The sequence below is a fragment of the Vanessa atalanta genome, chromosome Z (assembly GCF_905147765.1).
Source record: "Vanessa atalanta chromosome Z, ilVanAtal1.2, whole genome shotgun sequence".
Lineage (NCBI taxonomy): Eukaryota > Metazoa > Arthropoda > Insecta > Lepidoptera > Nymphalidae > Vanessa > Vanessa atalanta.
In genome coordinates this window covers 10,429,952-10,454,020 of record NC_061902.1, presented here as the reverse complement: position 1 = coordinate 10,454,020, position 24,069 = coordinate 10,429,952, and the positions used below count along the sequence as shown (strand labels likewise).

The 24,069-nt window shown below is 32.5% G+C and overlaps 2 protein-coding genes and 1 non-coding gene across 5 annotated transcripts; 2 read left to right on the top strand and 1 right to left on the bottom strand.

The window, feature by feature from the left end:
• Positions 1–809: 809 nt before the first annotated feature.
• LOC125076253 (palmitoyltransferase ZDHHC16B) lies at positions 810–5,219 on the bottom strand. Of its 3 annotated transcripts, none has more exons than XR_007120296.1 (6): positions 5,015–5,219; positions 4,201–4,348; positions 2,779–2,970; positions 2,269–2,524; positions 1,065–2,142; positions 810–924 (listed from the first exon to the last, which is right to left on the bottom strand). XR_007120296.1 is itself a non-coding variant. In XM_047688344.1 (6 exons), the coding sequence occupies exons 1-6, from the start codon at positions 5,065–5,067 to the stop codon at positions 918–920; spliced, it is 1,155 nt and encodes a 384-aa protein (XP_047544300.1). In that variant the 5' UTR covers positions 5,068–5,219; the 3' UTR covers positions 810–917. The 3 variants fall into 3 exon arrangements, 2 of the variants coding, with proteins under 2 accessions (XP_047544300.1, XP_047544301.1); XM_047688344.1 differs by having other exon boundaries at positions 1,644–2,142; XM_047688345.1 differs by having other exon boundaries at positions 810–2,142.
• Positions 5,220–6,523: 1,304 nt separating this feature from the next.
• On the top strand, positions 6,524–22,891 carry LOC125076235 (membrane-bound transcription factor site-1 protease). The gene is made up of 20 exons (XM_047688298.1): positions 6,524–6,982; positions 8,700–8,879; positions 9,285–9,377; positions 9,749–9,845; positions 11,298–11,518; positions 12,101–12,241; positions 13,015–13,173; positions 15,331–15,418; positions 15,894–16,075; positions 16,330–16,494; positions 17,048–17,197; positions 17,546–17,628; positions 18,419–18,624; positions 18,792–18,990; positions 19,063–19,126; positions 19,501–19,641; positions 19,766–19,906; positions 20,666–20,840; positions 21,086–21,274; positions 22,288–22,891. Exons 1-20 carry the CDS (start codon positions 6,758–6,760, stop codon positions 22,512–22,514), a joined length of 3,126 nt encoding a protein of 1,041 aa, XP_047544254.1. The 5' UTR covers positions 6,524–6,757; the 3' UTR covers positions 22,515–22,891.
• Positions 14,473–14,561, top strand: Trnay-gua. The gene is given in 2 exon segments: positions 14,473–14,509; positions 14,526–14,561. It is a non-coding gene; the product is annotated as a tRNA-Tyr (tRNA).
• Positions 22,892–24,069: the final 1,178 nt, after the last annotated feature.

Genomic DNA, 24,069 nt, shown 5'->3' with positions numbered 1-24,069 from the left:
CACAATCACACAGTCTAAAACAATTAAAGTTGTAAGATTTAAAAAAACCTCACTGGTATTTTGGAAATATAAAATTTGAAGTATCAATATTGACGCAGTTTAAAGATGTAAGACAAATAAATTCCAACCTCAACGTTAGAGAAATATAATGTATTATTATATCATATAATATATACGGTTTTTAGGGCATTCGTAAGCGGAATGGCAAATGGATCGCCTGATTGTAAGTGGTCACCAAAGTCTATAGACAATAGCGCCGAAAATAAAATAACCTCCTTTACATCGCCAATGCGCCACCATATTAAGTATAGCCGTTTGGCGGTAGAATATGATGCGAGGCTGGCCATCTACCTAGCTGGGCTGGCACAAAGTAAATATTTCATCATGGTTCCAAATTGATTAAGTAGTGGCAGAATCATCCGACCAGTAGTCAGTCGCCGTACTTTTGGACTGATTTTCTAATATTGTTAACTAGTTACAGCACCGTAACACGGTCACTAATTACCTGTGCAATAAACACAGGTAATTATATAGGTAATAACTAACCTTTAATTGCTAAAATAACAGTGTAAATTGAAGGCTATACCTATTTATTTATTGGGTAAGAACTTAACAAAAAATAAATAAAAAACTGATTACTTCATCACTTTTATTTGAGACTAGATGTTAGTGTTTATAGTTTTAATGTGCCGATTAGCTTATAATGAAAAATAAATACATGTATTAACTTATCGTATCTAATTTACTATGACAATAAAACACCAATATTTTAAGTCAATAGTCTGAGAGACGACGTCTATTTCATACAGCTATATCATTAACACCGCGTAGATGACGAAAACGCCATGGAAGTCACGGAGTCACGGTTCGAGTTGATGACGTGATTCAAATAAAGATGCCGATACAGCGTTCACTTTTCATATTCTGCAATTAATGATATAATGACGCATCTAAATCTGATTTACGTAGTTTATGTTCGAGAACAGGGCTTTGGAAATACATACACTCTCCAGGTAGTTAGCATAATCTAATACTTATTATTCGACTGCCCAAAAAATACTAACATTTTCAAGGTTCACGAACTTTTAAATGCTTGAATAAAATTCATCATCCCCAGTGACACTGACTTTAAATTAATGTAAAGTTATAATATAATAATATATAATAATTTAATGTTAAGTTGATTACTTAAGACGGTTGATTTCTTTAATTAACATATAAACAACATATTTCATATAAATCGTAAGAAGTAAAACAAAATATTAAAAGCAAAATGATAAATACAAATATTTTTGTTGGAATGATATTGACAGATCGAAATAATTAAACTTGGAACTTTGACATAATAGGATAAAAAAAGATTTACAAAAAAGGCACAATCATATTTTTTATGGTAAGTATACTTATATATATTTATTTCCAATTATCTTAACTACAACATACAAATTTCAACTACATGACTACAAAAAAAAAAAAAATATGAGCGCATAAAATCTTATATTGCTTTTAGTGTATATCTCGCATTTTATTTTAATCTTAAATATTAATATCATTTCTTTCAATCTTAAGTACACACAAAGTACTAAGATGTCACACTATTTTGGAATTATGTGAAGAGTATTATAACTATTATAAATATTTACGGCCAATCTTCAATTGCGTTGTGAATCGTGTGCCATGTCAGTCCATTACCCGATGGCGGATGCCTCGATGGAAATAAAACATTCCTGAAAAATGTCCTCCCTTGGGTCAAACCAAGGAATAATTTCCAATTTTTCTTTCTCCCAAAGTTATATGGATTCCTAAATTGGTTTTTATCAAGTTTTCTGAGTGACGCATTAATATGAGCCTCCACACTTGTTTCACCCTTACTAATATTTTTTCCATGCATTATGATTAATGTTCCGAGAGCGAAGAGTACTGATAAACATGTAACTGCCATGAAAACAACAGCTTTTCTTTTCCATGGATGAGCAGTTATTCGCTGCGCCTCAGTAATGACAGGCGTAGGAAGATGATGCTCTCGAGGTGAATTCTCTGAATCATACTCTGCGATAACTTGAACTGGTACAAGGACACCACTTTGGTTCATTCGAACTGGATGCCCTATAAGATCTGGATCATGTTCCTGTGTTAACCCACCTAAAATTTACAATGGTGATTTTTATACGGTAAACTTATATATATATATATATATATTAAAATTATATTTATCAATATTATATATATATATTCAACAAAAAATAAATAAAATTAAAATCCAATTACCTGTGTCATTAACCCAAAGAACTTGATAGCCCAAATCCAAACCAGCGATTATGACAAAAGCGACTCCAGCCACCATGTAAGCCATGTAGAGGTAAAAGTAACGCACATTGAAATAACCCACACAGTTGTTTAACCAGGGACAATGATGGTCCATTGCCAGGACACATCTATCACATACTGAGCAATGATGAGTGCGGGGTGGCTTTGGAGAAATACATTTCTTGCAAATACTTGCAGCTTCTGATATCATTGAACCCTGGAAATTAAAAGAAATTGCAAATGCTAAATATTATTATTTTAATAACATGTAATAAAGTTATATATTGTTAAGTATTACTTTCTTGTTTTTCCATGTGAGTTCTAATAAAGTACCCGCAATGCACTCTGCATTGCCTTTTAAAGTAATATTTTTAGCAAATAGTTATGATGAGTGACTGAGGCTAATCATACACTGTATTTACTGCTCAAAAATTATTCATAAAAATATCATCATCAAATGAAATATCTTACGTGAGGAGGATATCCTGGAGGAGTTGAAACACCCATGTAGTAATGAAATACAATATTCAGTAGTAGCCAGTTGCCGAAAACCACCAAAAATACTGTTATATACTCATTTTTTTGCCACCAATATGGCAATCCAACCCAGTAAGCAATAGTTACTACAGCTGTTGTTAAAACAGTTACACAGAATACAAAAACCTTAAATAAATAATTAAATTATTTTCCTATATGTGAGGAATGAAAAAAGAGAAAGTAAACAACTTTGACGTCAAATTGATGTCATTGGTTCAAATCTCGAATAACACAGAACAGTTTAAAGTAATAGGATATTTAGCATGCAAATATTAAAAAATTAACCTATCTCCAATCATCTAACAGTTTACACACAAAGACACAAATTTTTACCTATTTATAATATAAACTTACACAAAAATTAAGAATTTAATTTCTTCAGGAGCTTATTCATTGTAATTGTTTCATTCCTCTATATCTTTATAATAATTAAATCATAATTTTTTCAAATCATCAATTGTTTTTTGCGTGCTTTTAATTATTCTTATTTTATTGAAAATACCTACAGTATTATCTAATAATACCAATAGTATTTTCGATGAAATACAGTGTGGTCCTATATAAATTCAATGACAAAATACTACCCCTAAGAATGGAATTTTAGGAGATTTCTTCACTTGTGCACATATATTTTTTTATGGTAAACTAAGTTGGCTAAATTTTGGAATAATAATTTCAAAAGAACTCTCAAGTAAAATCAAGATTTCAATGGCATTATTACATAAGAAATGAATACAAATAAATTACATTTGATTTGATTTACATTTCTAAATCACTGGTAAGTCTAAGAAATCAATAAGGCAACTTTTATTGGGTTTTACTTAGACTCACAACTTCATAATTGTGACTATCTAAGATATTGCCCGCCTACAGCCCGACTATGCATGTGTGCACATTATTAATAATAAAATGAAAAGTGCGCTTAGCAAGAAAATAACTAGGAGGCATATAATATTTAGTTATCGGTTTATAATTATTGTGCATGTATAATACATATAAACTTTCCTCTTGCATCAATCTATGTATTCAAAAAACACATCATGATCTGTTTAAGTTCATGATCTAAGCATACAAAGAGAGAGAAAGCGGTAAGCGACTTTGTTTTATACTATTTATATATGCTTCACTATAGTAAATGAACTACTATTTTATAGAATTCATATATACACACAAAAAGATAAATTTTATTCAAGAAATTGTTTAATCATATTGTAGGTGACCTTGTTATTAAAATAAAACTATGTTTATTAAAATGTAACTCACTTTGCAGCTAGTATTACAACTGTTACATAATTATATTAAATAAAAGAATTAACCTGTTCATTTCAAATTAAAAATAGTTATGAATAAACATACCTTTCCTAAGTTACCAGCAAAGTTATCGACAAACCAAAAAATTGGTTCCAATAGACAATCAATTATATAATTCTGGTCCACGTGTGTGTTGAATGTGAGAGTGTAAAAAGTCAACACAACTTGGGAAATTTTCCATGTTATATAGTCCCTAAAGTAAAGAATAAATAATTAGTTCAGTCAATTCATATTCATTAAATTCAGTCTAGAATTTATGTTGCAGTGTTGTATTCATACCTTTCTAAACATTACAAAATGATACTTGATATTTTAATTTTCATAAATGTCTCAATTAATACAATTAAAAACTGCACTAAAAATTAAGAAGATAAAACATTGCATTTGGGAAAAAATTAAAAGATTTTTATTGAAGTCTATAAAAATTAGGAAAGAATATTTTATAATGTTGTATAGAAATTCTTTTTCTTCTTGTTCAAATAAATAAATCTTGTTTAAGTTATCTGGAGTTAAATTACGGTTGAATTAAATCCCGATTCTATTCCAGGCTCTCTTGTAATTACTCAATTGGTGGGTAATTATGATACTTTTATCTTAGTCTATACTATAATTAATTAAAATATATGAAACCTATACTGCCTAATACCAATAAGATTTTGAGAAAAAAACAGTAATATTTAACCATTCATTTATATGATAATTAAAAGAAGGTAAACAATATCAATGAAATGAAAATAGTGGAGTATATGTCCATACTTTTAACATTAAGTTATTATAAGATCTCATATTTGTCAAACGCCAAATTTATTTTATTTACACAAATCTACGCTAGATTTAAAAGAAATCAACAATTACTTACTTTATTCTACCGTAGAGTCCTCTCCATTGAAACCGCCATTGAAATACTACCATTTTAATATATTATTTGTATCAATGTATACATTTCTTATAAAATCTAGGCAAAACATATAATGATTCCGACAAAATATGAAACTCATTCACTTATTAAACAAACATTATAAAGATTTTTATATATTTATTTTTAAAATATGTATCCATGTCATGACATTGACGTTGACAAAAGCCTATTGATTACAACTCCGAGTACAGATACAGAATACATCAGGAAATAAAATATCATAGTTATATCAAAAATTAACAATAAGTAAATGCAAATGCATTCCCATGCAAGAATAACAAGTATAAAATATATATAATATGTGGTGGAGGCGCATATTGGTTACCAGTTGGTAAGTGGACCATCATTGCTCATAATTATTCTTATATCGCGGTGCCAACCGTGGAACTAAGATACAATGTCCCTTGTGCCTGTTTTGGTAGCGCTCAATCTTCAAACCGAATCAGAACCCTAATAAGTATTGCTTTTTGGTACAATATTTAGTGTGTGCGTAATACATACCCAGAAAAGCTTGTTTAAAGTTTTAGTACCAAGTAAAAGCTTTGTCAAATTATCTTCTAATATACCTAAAATTTGGGTTTTTCTCGTCGAAAGTCATCATCATCACCCTCCTGCGCTTATTCTTATTTTATTTGGGGTCATCGAAGCATATCTTTTTCTTCCAAACTTTTCTGTCTGACGTCATCTTACTAGTAAAATTCTTTCCAGCCATATAATCTTTCACTCAGTCCAACCATCGTTTCTTTGGTCGTCCTCTACCTCTATACCCATTCACGTCCATGCTCAAGACAAGGAGGGAAGGAGGGACAGGAAGGGTCACAACATGGTCCTCATTTCTCCGCATAATATGCGGTTTCCACATAGCTTCTCGCTTACCAGTGCCACTTTCAAACTTCCTGTTATGTACTCATTCCTTACTCTGTCCATTTGCGTAACACCACATATTCACCTCAACATTCTCATTTCGGCTACATGCAGTTGTCTTTCAGTCATCCCTTATGTAACCTCTGATCCATATAGAACAGCAAGTCTGAACCTAGTCTTATGATCTTCCCATTAAATTTAATCCCGTAATCTGCCGCCATATCATCCACCCTATGTTAATCCTGTGCCTCACTGTTCGATCTATTTCACCACCGCCTTGAATTAATGTACCGAGATACCGAAAGTCGAGGCAAGCTGACGAATAGATATATGAAAAGAAATATTTTTAAATAAAATATAAATATAGGAATATTTTACTTAATAGACAATCAGTTAGTAAATAATCTTATGAACATCAAAACATTTTAATAATTTATCATACACTATCAAACGACCATCAAACGATTAAGATAGAAATAATACATTAATAGATAATGACGAGCTAAATGAGTGGAGCTCATCTGTTTGAATAACATAAAAAATAGTTTGTGACTCTGTGAACTCATGTCAAAGAACCGTTCTATTTGACAAATGTAAATTTTTGGACCTTTAAGATATAAATACTATGTATTTAGTCTTCCACAAATATCAATGATATTAACAATCGAGCAATTTGAGAAAAATTAAACCAATTATGCAAGTTTGGTTAAATGTAGTCAAAAATTAAACCCGTGTTTTGTAGTGCTTAAAAATGGCTACAACAATTTTATCAAACAAAACTTAATTTAAAATATAATGTGATCAATTCTATCAAGAAACATGGGTTTGACCCGCTTCGTTTGTTTGATTTTAATTGGTTATTCCAACTATGTGTTCGTATTTAGTCTCGATAATGATACAAAGTGTAATGCAACATCTACAGCAGGTGTACAATATGAATTTACTACTGATATAGTTAACAGTGAACATATAATAACATTCAGAGGCTATTACTTCAAATATACTAGGGAAAATTACGTGAAATCTGCTTTAAAAAATGCTGGTGTAAGTACTCTTTTGATAATTATTTAAGATCTTAATAAAATAATTAAGTCTTGTATCACCGTGATAAAAAAAGTCATTATTAATTTTTATCTTGATCACATGTATTTTAGTTTAATTGTATAAATCTGGTAAAGTTTAGTAATATATCAATTAAAAAATCCCTAATGTAAGAAGAATAAATGTAGATAGAAATTTGGTAATCCAAAAATGATATAAAATAAATCAGTATTTATCAAAAAATTTAACATGTAAAAATATTTTATGGTTCGTGAGCAGTTGCCTGTAGGGAAGTCCATTGGATGTAGAGCCAATATATTGAATAATAATACAAGTGTCACAAGTGGAGGCAATAAGACGAGGTGTTATACTTTTAATAAAGTTCTTTGAACTAGGAATAATTTGATTCATATATCTTTGACAATATTTGTATCATCAAAACTAGCATTCTACTATTGTGTAAATAATTTCTCAATAATTTATGGTAATTATTGAAAATAAAAATTATTATCGGTATATCTAAATTATGATACACTTTTTTAAAATAACATTCAATCATTTAACAATAAGCCATTATTTCTCATCAAAATCAAGGATAAAAATTGATTATTGTGAGCTATCCCTAAGTGATAGACATATACCATTGCAGACTTTTTTTTAGACCTTTTTAAGTTGTACAATACTGTAGTACATTATTTTGATCTATCTTTTAGGGTTCTGTGTCTCCTTGGTATTTCAGCCAGCGTTTGCAATGTAAGCACAAAAAAATGTGTTTATTTACACCACATTAGATCCCTTTAAAATTATTATCAGTGTATCTCTACTATATTGTGCATGTATTATACATATAAACCTTCCACTCGAGTCACTCTATCTATTAAAAGAAATCGCATCAAAATCTGTTGTGTAATTTTAAAGTTCTAAGCATATACAGGAAGACAAAGTGGTAAGCGACTTTGTTTTTAATATGTAATGATTCTTTCTGATCTCATAATAACTTATGTAATAGATTTACTTGCATCACCCAACCACTAAGACAATAAACAATGAGATTGTGACAAAGTTACTACTGAGTTTTTGCTCGGCTTTTACTCAGTAGTGAGGCAAACTTGCATATGTAATATGTAATTCTAAAACTTATTTATCCACCAACTTGCTTTGATCATGGATATTCAAGAGAAAGAAAGGCCTATGCATGGCAGTGAACAATTTACAGGTTGATTGTGATTTGTTTTTGAATTCCACTTAAAATTTAACCTAAACTTAATTTTCACGCAATAAGTTTTAGATAAGGATTTTAACCAAGATCAGCAATTATAATTTTTAATTTAATGGGGTGAAAACTACTCCATGGTCAGATGAGGGTTAAACATAATATTGCTACTTCAAATGTTGATTAAACAAATGTATAAAAACTAATAAATAAATACTTAAAAAATCAGTCCAATGTTGGGCCAGAATATGATGTCTACTACATTGTAATCAGGCCCAATATTTCTGAGAATCGCCAAACTTAAAGTTTCAAGAATTGATTTAACTTCATTATTCAATGTTGAATTCTCAGAGTATTCTTATGTCTGTAATAAAACATAAGTATTTAAAAGCTAACACTTTGCATACATTTGATTGGAAAACTCATCAGTATAGTACCAACGGTACGGCGTGGTTACTGTCTTGTGATTACAACATATAAACTGACAATCTAAAATTTTGTTCTCAGATTTCTAATTGGACAATACTTCAGCGAAATAATGCAGCTAAAGAATACCCAAGCGACTTCGACGTGATTGCCTTTGGAGATGATATGAAGGATGGTATCGAAGCGCTACGTGACCATCCCGCTGTCCGTCGCGTCACAGCGCAGCGTCAAGTCCTACGTACTATTAAATTTGTGAAAGAGGTCAGAGAATATTGTACTCAGCTATTTTTATTTATGTGCTGTGTCTAATAACACTCAGCAAGACTATTCCTTCATATGTTAACATTTGAAAAACTAATTAGATTAATTGGTGTAATTATTACTCTACAATGTTCGCATCAGTTAAACAGCGTTCGATAGGAACACGTATTTTTATAACGGTTTAGACACTATGTTTTAGTAGGAGAGACATAGACTTAAGAAACATGATTTTAAATTCTAAAGGTTGATTAATTTTATTTTCCGAATTACTTTCTATTTATTCATATAGAAAAGAGAAAAAGAAAGAAAGCGTAGAGTTGCTTAATTAATTTATAATTTTAGACTATGTCTGTTTCTGTTTGGGCGATAATAAGTACGTCACTAAAGCAGTAAGGTTATGTACAGGACGATTGCGGACCCGCTGGATGTCTCTATTCTGGATGGAGGAATCATAAACGTCGATCTCGCGCTCTTCATTCACTCAGAAAGCTCCGAGAGGTTGAGTTATTTTTGTTCATTGCTTTCTATTTGACAGTTGACTATTTGTTAGTAATGGTTAAATTAAAACAATATAACTTTAATTTTTTGTTTTGTGTTGATAACCCTACAACAAATGAACTAACTAACATTCAGTGAAATCGGTTAGAAGTTTATAATATAATATATAAATAGGTAAATATTAATTAATATATTTATATCAATAAGTATTAGTAAAATATATATTTCTTTATATATAAAGATCCTTATGTCGTAAATATATTACGTATTTACATATTTATATAAATAAATATACTTAGTACACCGTAAGGGAAATGTCACTAAAATTTTGGGTCAATATCTAAGCAGACTTGGTACGTGTTTATTTACAGAATGATGGCTACTCGTCTAGAAAGTTACTAAGGACGGTTCCGCGGCAGATAACATCGGTTCTAAAGGCAGACCTGCTGTGGTCGCTGGGGGTAACGGGTTAGTTCTATCGTTGTAGTATGGATGCTTTGCTTCGCTATGCTATCTTATTTTGCCTTAGAAAACCATATATCATTTGTTACATCACTAAGATTGAATTCAGTATGATTATTACATATATACGATTGGTGAAAATTACTACTCGCTTAATTCATTGTCAGTTTTTCCCAATATAACCTGTATGCCGACTAATAACTTTTGGTAGATGTACATTAAATTTAATCTCGTAAAATATCGAATAAAAGGTGGTTTTAATAATAATATTTTGATTAATTTCGATAGGGATGAAATATATTAAAACACAGTAAAGATTTATATACATTAATGTAAATTTTAAGAACCGCTGTTTTAAAATAGATCTAGATAGTTTTTTTTTATGTAATAGTTAGGTAGACCGGCAAATGAGTCACTTGATGTTAAGTGGTCACCACCGCCCATAGACATTGACGCCTTTAGAAATATTAACCATCCCTTACTTCGCCAATGCGCCACCAACCTTGGGGAACTAAGATGCCTTGTGCCTGTAGTTACACTGGCTTACTCACCCTTCAAATCGGAACATAACAATTCCGAATATTGCTGCTTGGCGGCGGAATATCCGATACCTATCCAGACAGATTTGCACAAAGCGAGTAAGATTTTGAACTGTCGATTAATTGGGATTGTGATTTAGAATAAAACGTATAACATTTCCATAATTTATAATCCTTCAGTTAGGTCAGTTTAGTGTTTTTATAATATTAACTGTAATCGGTCCGTTATACTGAAAATAAAACAATGCTCTGTTCATAATTTTTCGACGGTTCTCAATCTGACTAGGTTCATTGTAAACTAACGATCCTAACAATTATCCGGTATTTATTTAAATACACAAAGTATTTCTTAATCATTTTGTTGTAATTTACTCGTCTCGGTACTGATCTTTTAAATTCTACATAACATTATTATATACATATACATATATATATTTATTTGATTACGTTTAATGGTAGTTAGTCTCACTGAGATTACACCTAAGACATTAAGGTGGAATCAGACAGTTACTTTTTCGTTCATTTCCGTCTTTAATTTTAACATTACCCGATCCAACAATATAGAAATGAAAATTCACACGAGTGAACTGTCTTCAAAGTGAAATCGTCTGATATTATCTTTAGATTTTATCGGTTGAGAAATGTTTGTCGAGTTAATAGAACGAGTGATATATTTTGATATCAGTAAGGAAGTAGTAAAAATTCTTAGAATACGAATATCATCATCTATGTAATTCAACATCAAATATAATTCAAGTTGACAATGTTTATTTAATATGCGATACTGAGGATAAACGTTTTCATAATTAAGATGTTTTATTAACATTAAATGGAATTGTCTAACAGCTTTGATCTTTATTTTTGAAGTATTTATTGAGGGTTTATATTACGTATTAATAAATTAAACTTTTATTGTTAGGGGAGGGAATCAAAGTAGCGGTGTTCGATACGGGCCTATCGCGTCATCACCCGCACTTTGGTCGGGTTCGGGAACGAACGGACTGGACCGGCGAAAACACCCTGGACGATGCTCTGGGTCATGGAACATTCGTAGCCGGGGTCATTGCCTCCAGGGCTGACTGTCTCGGTTTCGCGCCGGACGCAGATTTACACATATTCCGTGTGTTCACCGACAACCAGGTGTGTACCTACTTGAAATTTATTTATAAAACGGTATAAAGTGTTATGATTTTTCTTCACATTAAAAACGGCATTATTTTCGTAATTTCCTATCGTATAATACAATTATTTACTAAAGACCCAATTTTCCGTATAGATTTTTCTGTAATGTACGATGGCAAGTATTAATTATATTAATGGTTCGTGAATAAAAACGTGAAAAAATTCTAAGCTTCAAAATTCAATTTTGTGACTTTATCATGTATGTGAATAAATTTTGACATATATGTAACAACTATAATTAAACAGAAAGTCATAAGTTCTTATACATTCTGCTGAACTTCAGCCATGAACTGTGATATCAATTTATTTTTTAGTTTCCATATAAATAGTAAAATATTGAATAAACCTTTAGTCTAATAGCACTGAGAATAAATAACTGTCCTTTTAAACAATTAATTCCAATTAAAAGTTTTTGAAAAAAACGTCTTTATTAGACCTAATGCTTAGCAAGTAGCAAGCAATAAAGATACCCTTAGTGTACCCAGTTACAACCATTTCCTGTAAGAGTTAGTCTAAAATACCCTCACAATTGTCTTGCAGGTATCTTATACGTCGTGGTTCCTCGACGCCTTCAATTACGCAATACTGAAAAAAATTGACGTTCTCAACCTGAGTATCGGCGGACCCGATTTCATGGATCACCCTTTTGTCGATAAAGTTTGGGAGCTGAGTGCTAATAAGGTTAGTGTTTGTGATTTTAATAGTTCTTTATAAAATAGTAGTTACCATTTCGTGGCTCCTCCAGAATTTTAATCATAAAATGACGCTCTACATAAAGCTTTTGTACTAAAAGAAAAAATGTAAAAGAAATGTTTTTTTTGCTTATAATCATTGGCGTACTTAGAACGTTTTATCAGAAACAAATGAATGGTTCGGGACGCTTAGAGATCGTTGTTCTCTCATCGTCATTTTATTGATAAAATTAGTCTTATTTTTCTCTTACGTTCCTAAACCTCTTAAGCTTAAGCGATTCCCTGTACAGCACATATTAAAACAATGAGAGTCACATGTGTCCGACGGAACAGGGAAATAGTTCGTATAATTGGAATGGATGTAGCTTGAACGTTTTCGTAAAACAAAGGTTATTTTTGTTTATCATGATTACAGATAAATTCGTGGGTTAAAATTATTGTGTATAATTGTGTATAATACCTAAGAATAAGAATTTGTAGGATAATAACATTACTTATAATTTGATATTTACTATAGGTAAGTAAGTTATTTGGTAGTAATTTTTTATACCAAAAAACGAATTGCATATTACATCTAGTTTCCACAAAAGATAATATAGATGGAGTGGGGAGGAAAAAAGAATCTTCCCTTGAAGCTTAAACGAGAGAAGACTTGAGATAATAACGATATCCTATTTATGAAAACTCTCCATACATCTCCACTTGCGTAATATATCACGAAAGATATTACTAAGCTATCATTTTTTATTTTAACATCAACAGGTGATCATGGTATCGGCGATAGGCAACGACGGGCCACTGTACGGAACCCTGAACAACCCAGCGGACCAAATGGACGTTATTGGCGTCGGTGGAATTGGGTTTGACGATCGCATCGCGAAGTTTTCCTCGAGAGGGATGACGACGTGGGAACTACCGGATGTGAGTCTCTTTAACATCACAATTTTAAGATTTTAATGGATCTTATTTGTTCTATAGTCTATTCCTACCACAAGGAGACGGAAGCCAAATAAATAACATTTGACATCGAATTGATATGATGTCATTGGTCGAGAGCTTGAATAATCTGTGGGTCGCACGCGAAACTTGTCGTTTATTCGACGGATTTCAGAATTTCATTATAAACTGACGGCGTTTGTTCGCACGATTTACATTTGTTGTTTTTTTTTTCATACAGCCATAGACCCGTCACGTGGCCAGTAACTTTTTTCCTCTCTCTAAAATTAATTTTTGTTAAATCATAACAATTTAATAAATTGCAATCCTCTTTATTTTACTGCACGTCTATGGCTGGAGCGCTTCAAAATGAGACTATAACCGATTTTTTATGTACACCTATCGTCCCATATAATTAGTGTTGCATTGTAAATAAATATATACCAATTAGGTTAATAAGCCTATTTGTTGCTACGGTATATTTCAGTTTTTATCCTTACTATTGGTAATCGGAATTTAACCTACGAGCGAATGTTAGTTGTTTTGTATATTACATGAACTTTTGCATAATATGCTGACAATATCAAAGATTCAATCTAAAATACATATTATTTGTGTAAGCGTGACCGGAAAGAGATCAGGTATAGGGGCCACGCTATACGTAACTCTACCGACTTTTTCATTCCGAACAGTTGTTGACAATATAAAAGTAAAACTATATACATAACATTCGATTTTGGGATCTAACCTAACCTGTATAAGTTAGTAATTTAGCCAGTAGAAAAGTAATGTTAAAATACATTATATGAGAACATTACTACATTATCTAGTAAACTTAAAACGTACTAGATATGCTTACTATATCAATTAAAAAAATACGAATACAAAAATAAAGAATTATTACGAAATCTTTCACCGTTTGCACCGATCTTATCGGTAGGTTATACCTATCGGTAGAACACATTCTACTTAAAATTTTTATATACATAGTAGGGAAAATACATGGGAAAAATGTTTTGAAAACAAACCAGCAAAGAATCGTGTCTGAAGAAAAATTCGCGATAGTATATAATGTATAATAATATAGTATAAATATACTATCGGTATATTGATTTTTTTATTTTTAATCTATTTAACGATAAACATAATTATCAGCATGTAATTTTGCAGTGACTTTATTCGCATAACAATATATTTTGTATATATAATTCTAATAAACACTCGTTTAATTTATGATCCGAAAAATTTTATATACTGTAACATAATTTCAACGCTACTCTCATACCTTCGATAGCTCAGTTGGTAGAGCGGTGGACTGTAGTGTAATTGTTGTAGACATCCATAGGTCGCTGGTTCAAATCCGGCTCGAAGGAGTTCTTTTATATTTTAAAAGTTTACTTTCTGAGTATATTATTTTATTATTCGCTTTTTTAATGATTTATTTAATCAATAAATGATTATCAGTGGCTTGTTTATAATTAAAATGAAGCTGACGTATGAATTTTAGTAGATAAATCGTTTAAATTTATAAAAAAATGCTATTAAATTTATAAATAAATAAATTCATAAATTACATATTTATAAATTTATTTATAAAATAAAAATAAAAAATAAAATTATTATTATTACATACATATTAATTTAAAAACAATGAAATCAGTTCATAAATATACGTAAAAATATAGAAAATTGAATTCTTAAATAAATATACTTAACAATCAACTTGAACACAATTTTTAAATCACGTCTATCGAATAATTCATTCAAAAACGATTGACAGTATGAATAACTTAAAAATTTTCAAAACCTTATTATAAAGAAGTAAGATCCGTTTGTCTGTTCGGTTTTTTTTTCAGAATTACCTTAAATCTCCCGATTCGATGGATATGGAAAATGAAATTATTATTTAATTTTGTAGTTTTATAATGGCCAAAGACTGTAATGTAGTGATTAATATATTGTATATTTTATGAGATATTGCTGAATATAACATATACAGAGAAAAGTATCAGTACAGGTATGAGAATATCTCTTATACTGTGTCTGGGACAGTATAAGAGATATTCTCAGGCTGCGATATTACTTTCTGGATCAATCAATAAGTAGCTTCTACTATTAATTCGGAATTTTAATTTTTAACAGGGCTATGGCCGTATGAAACCTGACATCGTTACATATGGAAGCGGCGTGCGAGGGTCGAGTGTGAACGGCGGTTGTAAATCTCTCAGTGGTCCGTATATTTTATATTTAGCTGCCTTTCCCGGCTTCGTCCGGGTGAAATAAGAATTTTATTTACTTTTCGATCGCAACTACCTTCAGGGTCCAATCTAAAACATCCATCCTCAACTTCAAATACACTTTAAAAAATCATTGTAATCGGTCCAACTGCTAAGAAGGAGTTCAGATATATATATAAATATATAAATATATAAATATTGTTATATATGAACTAATTTCGTTCAGTCTCTAATATTTTTATTATTAAATGTCATAAATGCAAAAAATCGTTGCATTGGTCGTAAATACAGTATGACGTTTACATTCCTTATCATATTGTTATAGAAAATAAACGTCAAACGATAGAATTGTAGATATATAACAAATAAATTGATCACGTTAACCTTATATTGATGTCGTATCTTAAAAACGATCTGTTGACGACATTAAGGAAATTATTGATTTTTTTTTCTTTCAAATGGTTACAGGAACATCTGTAGCGTCGCCAGTGGTCGCTGGAGCGATAGCTTTGCTCGCGAGTGGTGTACCCCGTCAGAACCTCTCGCCTGCTTCAGTCAAACAAGCGCTTTGTATAACTGCCAGGAGACTGCCCGGACCGAATATGTTCGAACAGGGTCACGGAAAACTCGATCTTATCAGTGCTTATCAGGTAAATAATTTCCCACTAGATTATGGCTTTTCATTTTAGAGATCCAATCCGGGTTGGGACGTCATCCTCATATAACATGTCCCTACAATGTTTTCCTTCATCGCGAGATCATTTATAATCACAAATTAAGCACGTAAAAATTGGTGCTGCCCTGATTTGAACCGTTTCATGTCATCTCGATCATTTATCATAAAAATAGTATTATATAAGCATGAATTACGTTATTATTAATTTTTGCATAAATGTTGTTTTAGTTCCTCCGTGAATATGAACCCCAAGCCAGCCTAAGTCCCCCGTACATAGATCTGACGGAATGCCAGTACATGTGGCCATACTGTACCCAGCCACTGTATTACAGCGCCCAACCCACAATAGCCAACGTTACTGTCATCAACGGACTCGGCGTGGCGGGCAAAGTGGTGAGTTACTGATCAATTACATAGTAATAAATACGTTTGTTTTTATAAGATGCTGTACTATTGCTATGTGATTTAATTATATATCTATATGCTTATGCGTCAGCGCCATGCGATTGTTTTAATTTTTCATGAATGATCAAAGAAACTTCGCTAGCGTATTGATTGTGTAAAATATGATTTTTTATCTTGTTTGCGTGCTTTGGGATAAGACCTTTTGAAATTATGGTATGCAATTGTTATTATGTGAAGGATTGGAAAATTGTAGTAAATATGAAATTAATTGTAATGCATGCAGGCTCATATATATCTTCACACAAAGAACGTTTCGTTTATGGAATAAGTTCTTTTAAAAATATTTATTAATATTCTAATTTATAAAGTAAAACACAATAAGAATTCATTAAAAAAAGTTTTACTCCTGCTGAAAATGCAAAAACAATATCATGAATTAAAACAGACCTTACAGGCGTTTTTCGACATAACTATTCAATTCCAAAAGGTTCTATCCTAATAACACTTTGATCGTATAATAGACGTATTATTTTTGTTATAGACAAAAGTAGGTTGGCATCCCCATCTGCCACACGGAGTAATATTGTCAGTATCGGTGGATTTCATCGACATACTTTGGCCGTGGTCTGGTTGGTTAGCTATAAGTTTCTCGGTCCTGGAGAGTGGTGCTAACTTTGACGGCGTCGTTGAAGTAAGTTGAATCGAAATTATTATTATTCAGAAAAATATCCAGTCTATTCCAATGGAAGGAGGACTAAAGATAAACAAACCTTAGATCTAGGTAATGATTATTGTGCTTTACAAACATTTCTTGATTAATTTATCTTTATTTTGTTAAACAAAACAATATACGACTTATAAAAAAACTTCGCTGTCGTTCATGACGTAATTTTAGCCAATCCGTAAGGAATATATAGTAGTCTTCAATTTTCCGACCAATGGTCAATTAAATGTCTAAGTTTATTTATCTTTACTCGTCTTATGCTTGAAATAGACTATACATACTAATTATATATCTTGTTATTTTTGTTAACGATAGGGCCACGTTAACATCACGATCGAGAGCTTCGATGTGGTCTACGATTTCGTCATGAAAAATACGACTCTAATGTTACCTATTCGGTAAATATATTTTGTACTATTACAATTTTGATACGAGAGTTTTAAGTTAGTAAAAAATACAAAACCATTTTTCGCTTTCAATATATTTCTGTCTGCAAGTTGTACGTTTTTTAATTAACTACCTATAAAACACATATTACTATTAAAAATGATTGTCTTTGAAAAAATAACTAACTCATTTTTAGAAACAGGTATTAATCACAATCAGCGTAAACTCTTGAACACTGGAACAATGACATAAAAAAGCAAAACACTTTTTGTTCTGTACATTTTTCTTGACAGTTTTCCTTTCCTTCTGAATCCAAATTAACTGCGGTGCACTCTTGTCTTACACCAGACTTAAATGGTTTCAAGTTATTAATTAATGAATCAGTTTTCACCCTCAGTCAGAGTTTTCTAACAGCAGGCTCATTTAACACTGAACTCAATGCCAAGATGATCTTTCAATATTTTGACAACGGTCGTATCAGACACCCGTTTTTATTTTCTAACCGAGAATGCTCCTTTGTAAAAAAATATATTTCCCATTGACACAACGCAGCCGTTTTTAAATAATCAAATTACATAAATGGGCTAAGTTGTATAATTTATAACGAACCAAAAAAAAATAACCCGTTATGTAATCAAATTTAATATGAAATTATAAAATCTCTTAACGCAAAAATATTGTCGTTTTCACAATTTGACGTATTTTTTTTTATTTTTTTATAGTATTAGTCAATTATATTTTGAAATAGAAGAATTATACAAGCTAGCTTGATGATCTAGAATAACAAATAATATTTTACAGTGCACGTGTTATTCCCGTCCCGGTCCGCGGTCGTCGTCTTCTCTGGGACCAGTTCCATAGCCTTCGGTATCCAGGGGGGTACTTCCCTCGTGACGACCTGCGTGCCAAACACGACCCGCTCGACTGGCACGCTGATCACGTGCACACAAACTTCCGCGACATGTACCGCCGCCTACGAGAACATGGATTCTATTTGGAAGTCATGGGTAAGATTTACATAACAGTCAGCCATTAATTTATAATTGCAATTGGTCATCGTATGGTTACAATCACCTATGACCTACATTGCCAAGCCGCCGCCAACAATGGCATATAATATGTTAAATCTTTTTGCCTCATTCCCTATTTGAAATTAATTAATCATGTATTTCAGGAAGTCCATTAACTTGTATTGACACCTCGTTGTACGGCGCTCTTCTACTCGTGGATCCAGAGGACGAGTATTTCCCCGAAGAAATGGCAGCTCTCAAGAAAGCCGTGGACTCCGGCCTCTCCCTCATAGTTTTCGCTGATTGGTACAATGCGTCTTTACTGCGTCACGTTAAGTTCTACGACGAAAATACGAGACAGTGGTAATGTTATCTATTTATTAAATAAATAATTTAAAGGTACTTATAGTTTACTAACATTTATTTGGTATGTAGGTGGATACCGGAAACGGGCGGCGCTAATGTACCGGCCTTAAACGATCTCCTTGGCATGTTCCAGGTATTTCACCTTCGACTTTATAGTGAATCGTTAAACTGTAACTAGTGCGTCGCCCGCGAAACTTCGCGTTTATTCAAAATATTTTTAGGAAATTCGTAACCTATGACAGGTTTTGTTTTAATTTCATTTCATTGTAAACTGCAAATCACTCGTCAATCGTAACAATTTAGTAAATTTCAATCAAGAATCCTCTTTAATTTCTCGAGCTCTTCAGAATGAGACCATAACCAATTTTTTATGTGCAGCCATCGTCCCATAATCACTGGCACAAAAATTGGCTTACGCTAAGATGTTCTTACAAGAATAATTATTATTTTGTAACACGCTTTTTCTAAATAGGTCAGTAGAGCTCATGCTTCGCTTGTGATGTTTAGGTGGCTCTAGGAGATCGAGTGTTCGAAGGGGCATATAAACTAGCCGGTCACCCCATGTACTACGCGAGTGGGACGCATATACACAGCTTCCCCGAACACGGCGTCCTAGTAACGGCTAAATTGTCGGACCAAGGTCAACAAGTAAGAATAATTCTCTTTCGAATTAACACATTTGTTTCTTATTCAAATTGAATATATATTGAATGAAAATATTTATAATAACTATTTCTACATCAGTTTACGTAATAATCAATTGGTTTTACAGATAATGTCAGGAGAAAAGACTAATGGAGCGGGCGATTCGTCTGGAGGCGGGAAAAAAATTGACGTGCCGATACTAGGGCTGTTGCAAACGGAAAGCGAATCACGTGACTACACGAACGACACTAATACCAAGTTACCCAAGGTTTGATTTAATATACCTAGTAATTAAGGCTCACATATATAACTAATGAATGAATAATAAACATTTGTTTTTGTTCGATAAGATCGATAAATGCAGGAATACAGTAAAAAATCATAAATAAATACAAATACAATATATAATATAAATCATGATGGCCTACACAGGATTTTAAAACATATTGTATTTTCGTGGGACCTGATTGGAACGATTTTACTTTTTCTTTATAAAAAATATTCAATATACATACAGACACAATAAAATAAATTAACAACGTTTGAGAATTAATAAAAGAAATTTTACGAAATTGTTATAAAAAATAAGTTTAATTTATATGATATATAACCACATCAATAAAGAAAGGGAGAGAGGGGAAGGGAAAAAAGGGGAAGGTCAACTAGAGGGAAATAGCGCTTTTTCTTTCGTCACCATTTCGGCCAGTTGATTCTACTGTGAGCAGCGTAAAAAAATATCGTTACAAAAACTCGTACGCTAAAGAGCTCTGTACACAGTCCATCTTCCGTTGCACATAATAGTATGTACCTGTACTCATCTTCAGCTGTACGTCCTGTAAGGTTACAGTTCTGAAAGGTATCGAAAAATGAAATAATTTGATGAACACACGTTTTTTTCCACAAACAACCTCTAGTCTTACACAATCGCTAAACAGGAAATTTCCTATAATGTTATCAGCGTCGGATGAGTGTAAACTGACTGACGTAATGTGAAGGAATATTTAATAATTAAAATTCTCCTCACCAGGCTGGCAGGCTAGTGGTCTACGGGGACTCGTCGTGCTTGGAGGGTGGCGCAGCTCGGCCGTGCCATTGGCTCCTGCTAGCTGCTCTCCAATACGCGTTAGTAGGACACGTACCTACCTCGCTCAGAGAAGCAGCCGCTACCAGCCATCACCGCGATGTACAGATCATACCATCGGGTGAGAAAAGCGAACAAGCTTAGTTTTTGTCATAAATCAAGTGTTTTTAAATACCATAATTTTATATGAATACTTTAAGCGTTCACAAAATTCTTAACCGACAAGTACTATTTAAAATGAGATTTTTTTCGATTTACAAAAGCACACTCAGTCAATGATTACAAATATTAACTCTGAAATAATTTCAAAAAGAAGCGTACTTACAATCGCCTGCATCGAAGTAAGTTTTACATTGTTTTATATAGAACTACCGAAACGTGCGGAAGGTGGACGTTTGCACGCATATTCGAGAGTCCTTTCACCAGACGGCAGTGGACCTCGGCCCGTGCCTGACTGTGTTTCCCTTCCACTAATGGACCCTCAGCCTGTCCATGCACCACCTTCATCCAGGACATTGGCCCCCAGACATCAACCTACTGATCCAAAGAGTATAGGTAATTATACATACAAGCTTTCTTGTTTCTGAGTTTTTAAATACGTTAACAAGTAACTTAAAAGACTTAAATAACTAAATCTCAAGAATTCAAATGCTTGCGTATACATTTTTTTTACATTAGCAGCCCGTAAATGTCCCACTGCTGGGATAAAGGCCTCCTCTCCCTTTGAGGAGAAGGTTTGGAGCATATTCCACCACGCTGCTCCAATGCGGGTTGGCGGAATACACATGTGGCAGAATTTCGTTGAAATTAGACACATGCAGGTTTCCTCACGATGTTTTCCTTCACCGCCGAGCACGAGATGAATTATAAACACAAATTAAGCACATGAAATTTCAGTGGTGCCTGCCTGGGTTTGAACCCGAAATCATCGGTTAAGATGCACGCGTTCTAGCCACTGGGCCATCTCGGCTCTTCTCTTCTTTCTTGCGTATACAATTTAAATTAATATGTGTAAATTGTAGAATAGTTAGACATAAGTTAGGTATATTATCTATCTAAATTTAAGATGAGAAATTATGTTGTCAACAATAATCATTGCCTTTGAAAGTAAAGTTTACTTAACTAGCTCGTTGGCTTGATATAAGGCCTCAGATTCCGAGGTTCTGCGTTCAAGCCACCCCCAGGTCGGACCGATAAAAAAATATTGGGTCTCTCTGTCGAAAAATTCTCAGTAACAGCCCGAGGTCTGGAAGTTGAATGTGAAGCAGACAGTGTGCACAATGCATGGGGCATCGGATTGCACGTAAAGCCATTAGTCCTGCGCCTGCACTGTTTCCGATCATGTCGGATTTGCCTTAATTAGTGGGTTATGAGTGTGACGAAATAAAAAGTGCAATTCTGTTTGCGTACACGCTTTATGGATATACTACAATATATCCTGCGTAGCTGGCTGGTCTCCCATGAGACTTTGCCGAAATCAGTCGGACGATATCGTACTTACTTACAGATTCCTTTTATAATTACAGTACTTTTAAATAAAATTAATGAGAAATCGTTGACTCTCTAAGGTGCTCCAGACATGGAAGGTACGGAAGCAGCACCGCGTGCTTGGCGCGGTGCCGGAGCCGCTCCGTCGCGCTCCCACGCTGACGACATCGACGACGTCCACTCGATCTTCGCCGGTCGAATGTTAACACTTTGCTCCATTATCGTCATCATATACTGTCTACATGCCTTCTGGAAACGATGCGGACGAAAAATTAGAAGGCGAAAACTGATTTCGTTAGCCACCTAGCATAAGGCCTCCCCTAAGCCAACCAGACGCGAATTCACGGACTCACTTAGAGAGGTGAAACGCGGATAGAGAAGGCGAAACGCTCGAATAGGCGTAACGCGTAACTAGACGTTGCGTCTAGATATGTGTCACGCCTACAAAGGCGTGTTATATGCAGATACGATGGTGAATAAGTATCGCCTGATCTGTGGGCACAAAAAAGACTGAACGCTTAACGGCATTTTCATTACAATACTGTTAAAGTGATATGACTTAATTAATATACATAAAACATTTCATGCAGTGCATATATCGTCAATTTTATGTAATTATGGTATGTATGTATTGTAAATGAATTGTGGGTAATGTTGTTTTAATTTTAAGTTGTAATGTAATTAAAAGAAGTGGCAATCTATTGAATTTAACTAATTTGATATTTATCAAATGTATAGTAGTGTAAGTAGTAAATGTTATATTATTTTATTAAAGTTTAAAATGTCTTATTTGTCTTATTAATTCAAATATTTATAGCATAGTATATCAATTAAAAAAAAAAAGATTCTATTCGGAGTACTATGTTTGTGTCCATAAATTGTGACACAAGAAAACTAATCCTGAAATCGAGGACTTAAATATATACCATTATATTATATAGGGCTATAAATTAGAAACGGATACAAACTATAAAAACGTAAATTGTGAAGCTTCATGTTTACAAGGTGAGTTATGTCATTGTTATGTACTTTTGTTGATATAGTATATTACATTATATATAAATAATTTTCCGGATTTAATAGCTCAAGTGCATTCTATGTTAATTCAAATAATTCGATTCGACATTACCGGAGAGAAATCAACCAACAGCTGTGATTTCCGAATAGAGACAGATTTGAAGGTATGTACATATGTTTCGAGGTAAAAGTAGTGTAAGATCCCAATAATTTACGATTAAAATGATTGCTCAGATCTAAATCAGTATTCAAATTAAAGGTGGGATTTTGAATATTTTTTTAAATGTAGAAGATGACATTCCTAAACTCTCTACTGGTAATAGTTAACTTATTTACACGGAATCGTCATTATCTTTTTTAACCGACTTCAAAAACGAGGAGGTTATCAATTCGTCTGTATTTTTTTTTATGTTTGTTACCTCAGAACCTTTGACTGGATGAACCGATTTCGATGATTTTTTTTGCAACCCAGGACTTCGGGATTTGATCCGGCAGATACAGAACTAAATCAACAAGGTGATTATTTATTTATTAATAAATATTTTGTTGTAATAAAACATTTCTTATTGTCAAAGGCTTTTTATTACCTCATAACAATTACCTACTATTAGTTTTATCTCTATTTTATAGATCTATTAAAATATATTACTCGAGCGGAATAGTGCTGCATTTCTGTCATTTATATACTTATTGAAGATAACTATAATATATGACTTAATTATCATTATAAAAATAAATCACTTAGATTTAATACAAAGGTCGCTTCATTTTTTTTTATGAAACTTTATGTAAGTACCTACTCTAAGGCGCTTGATATTTGCATAAAATACAATTTTATTTGGATT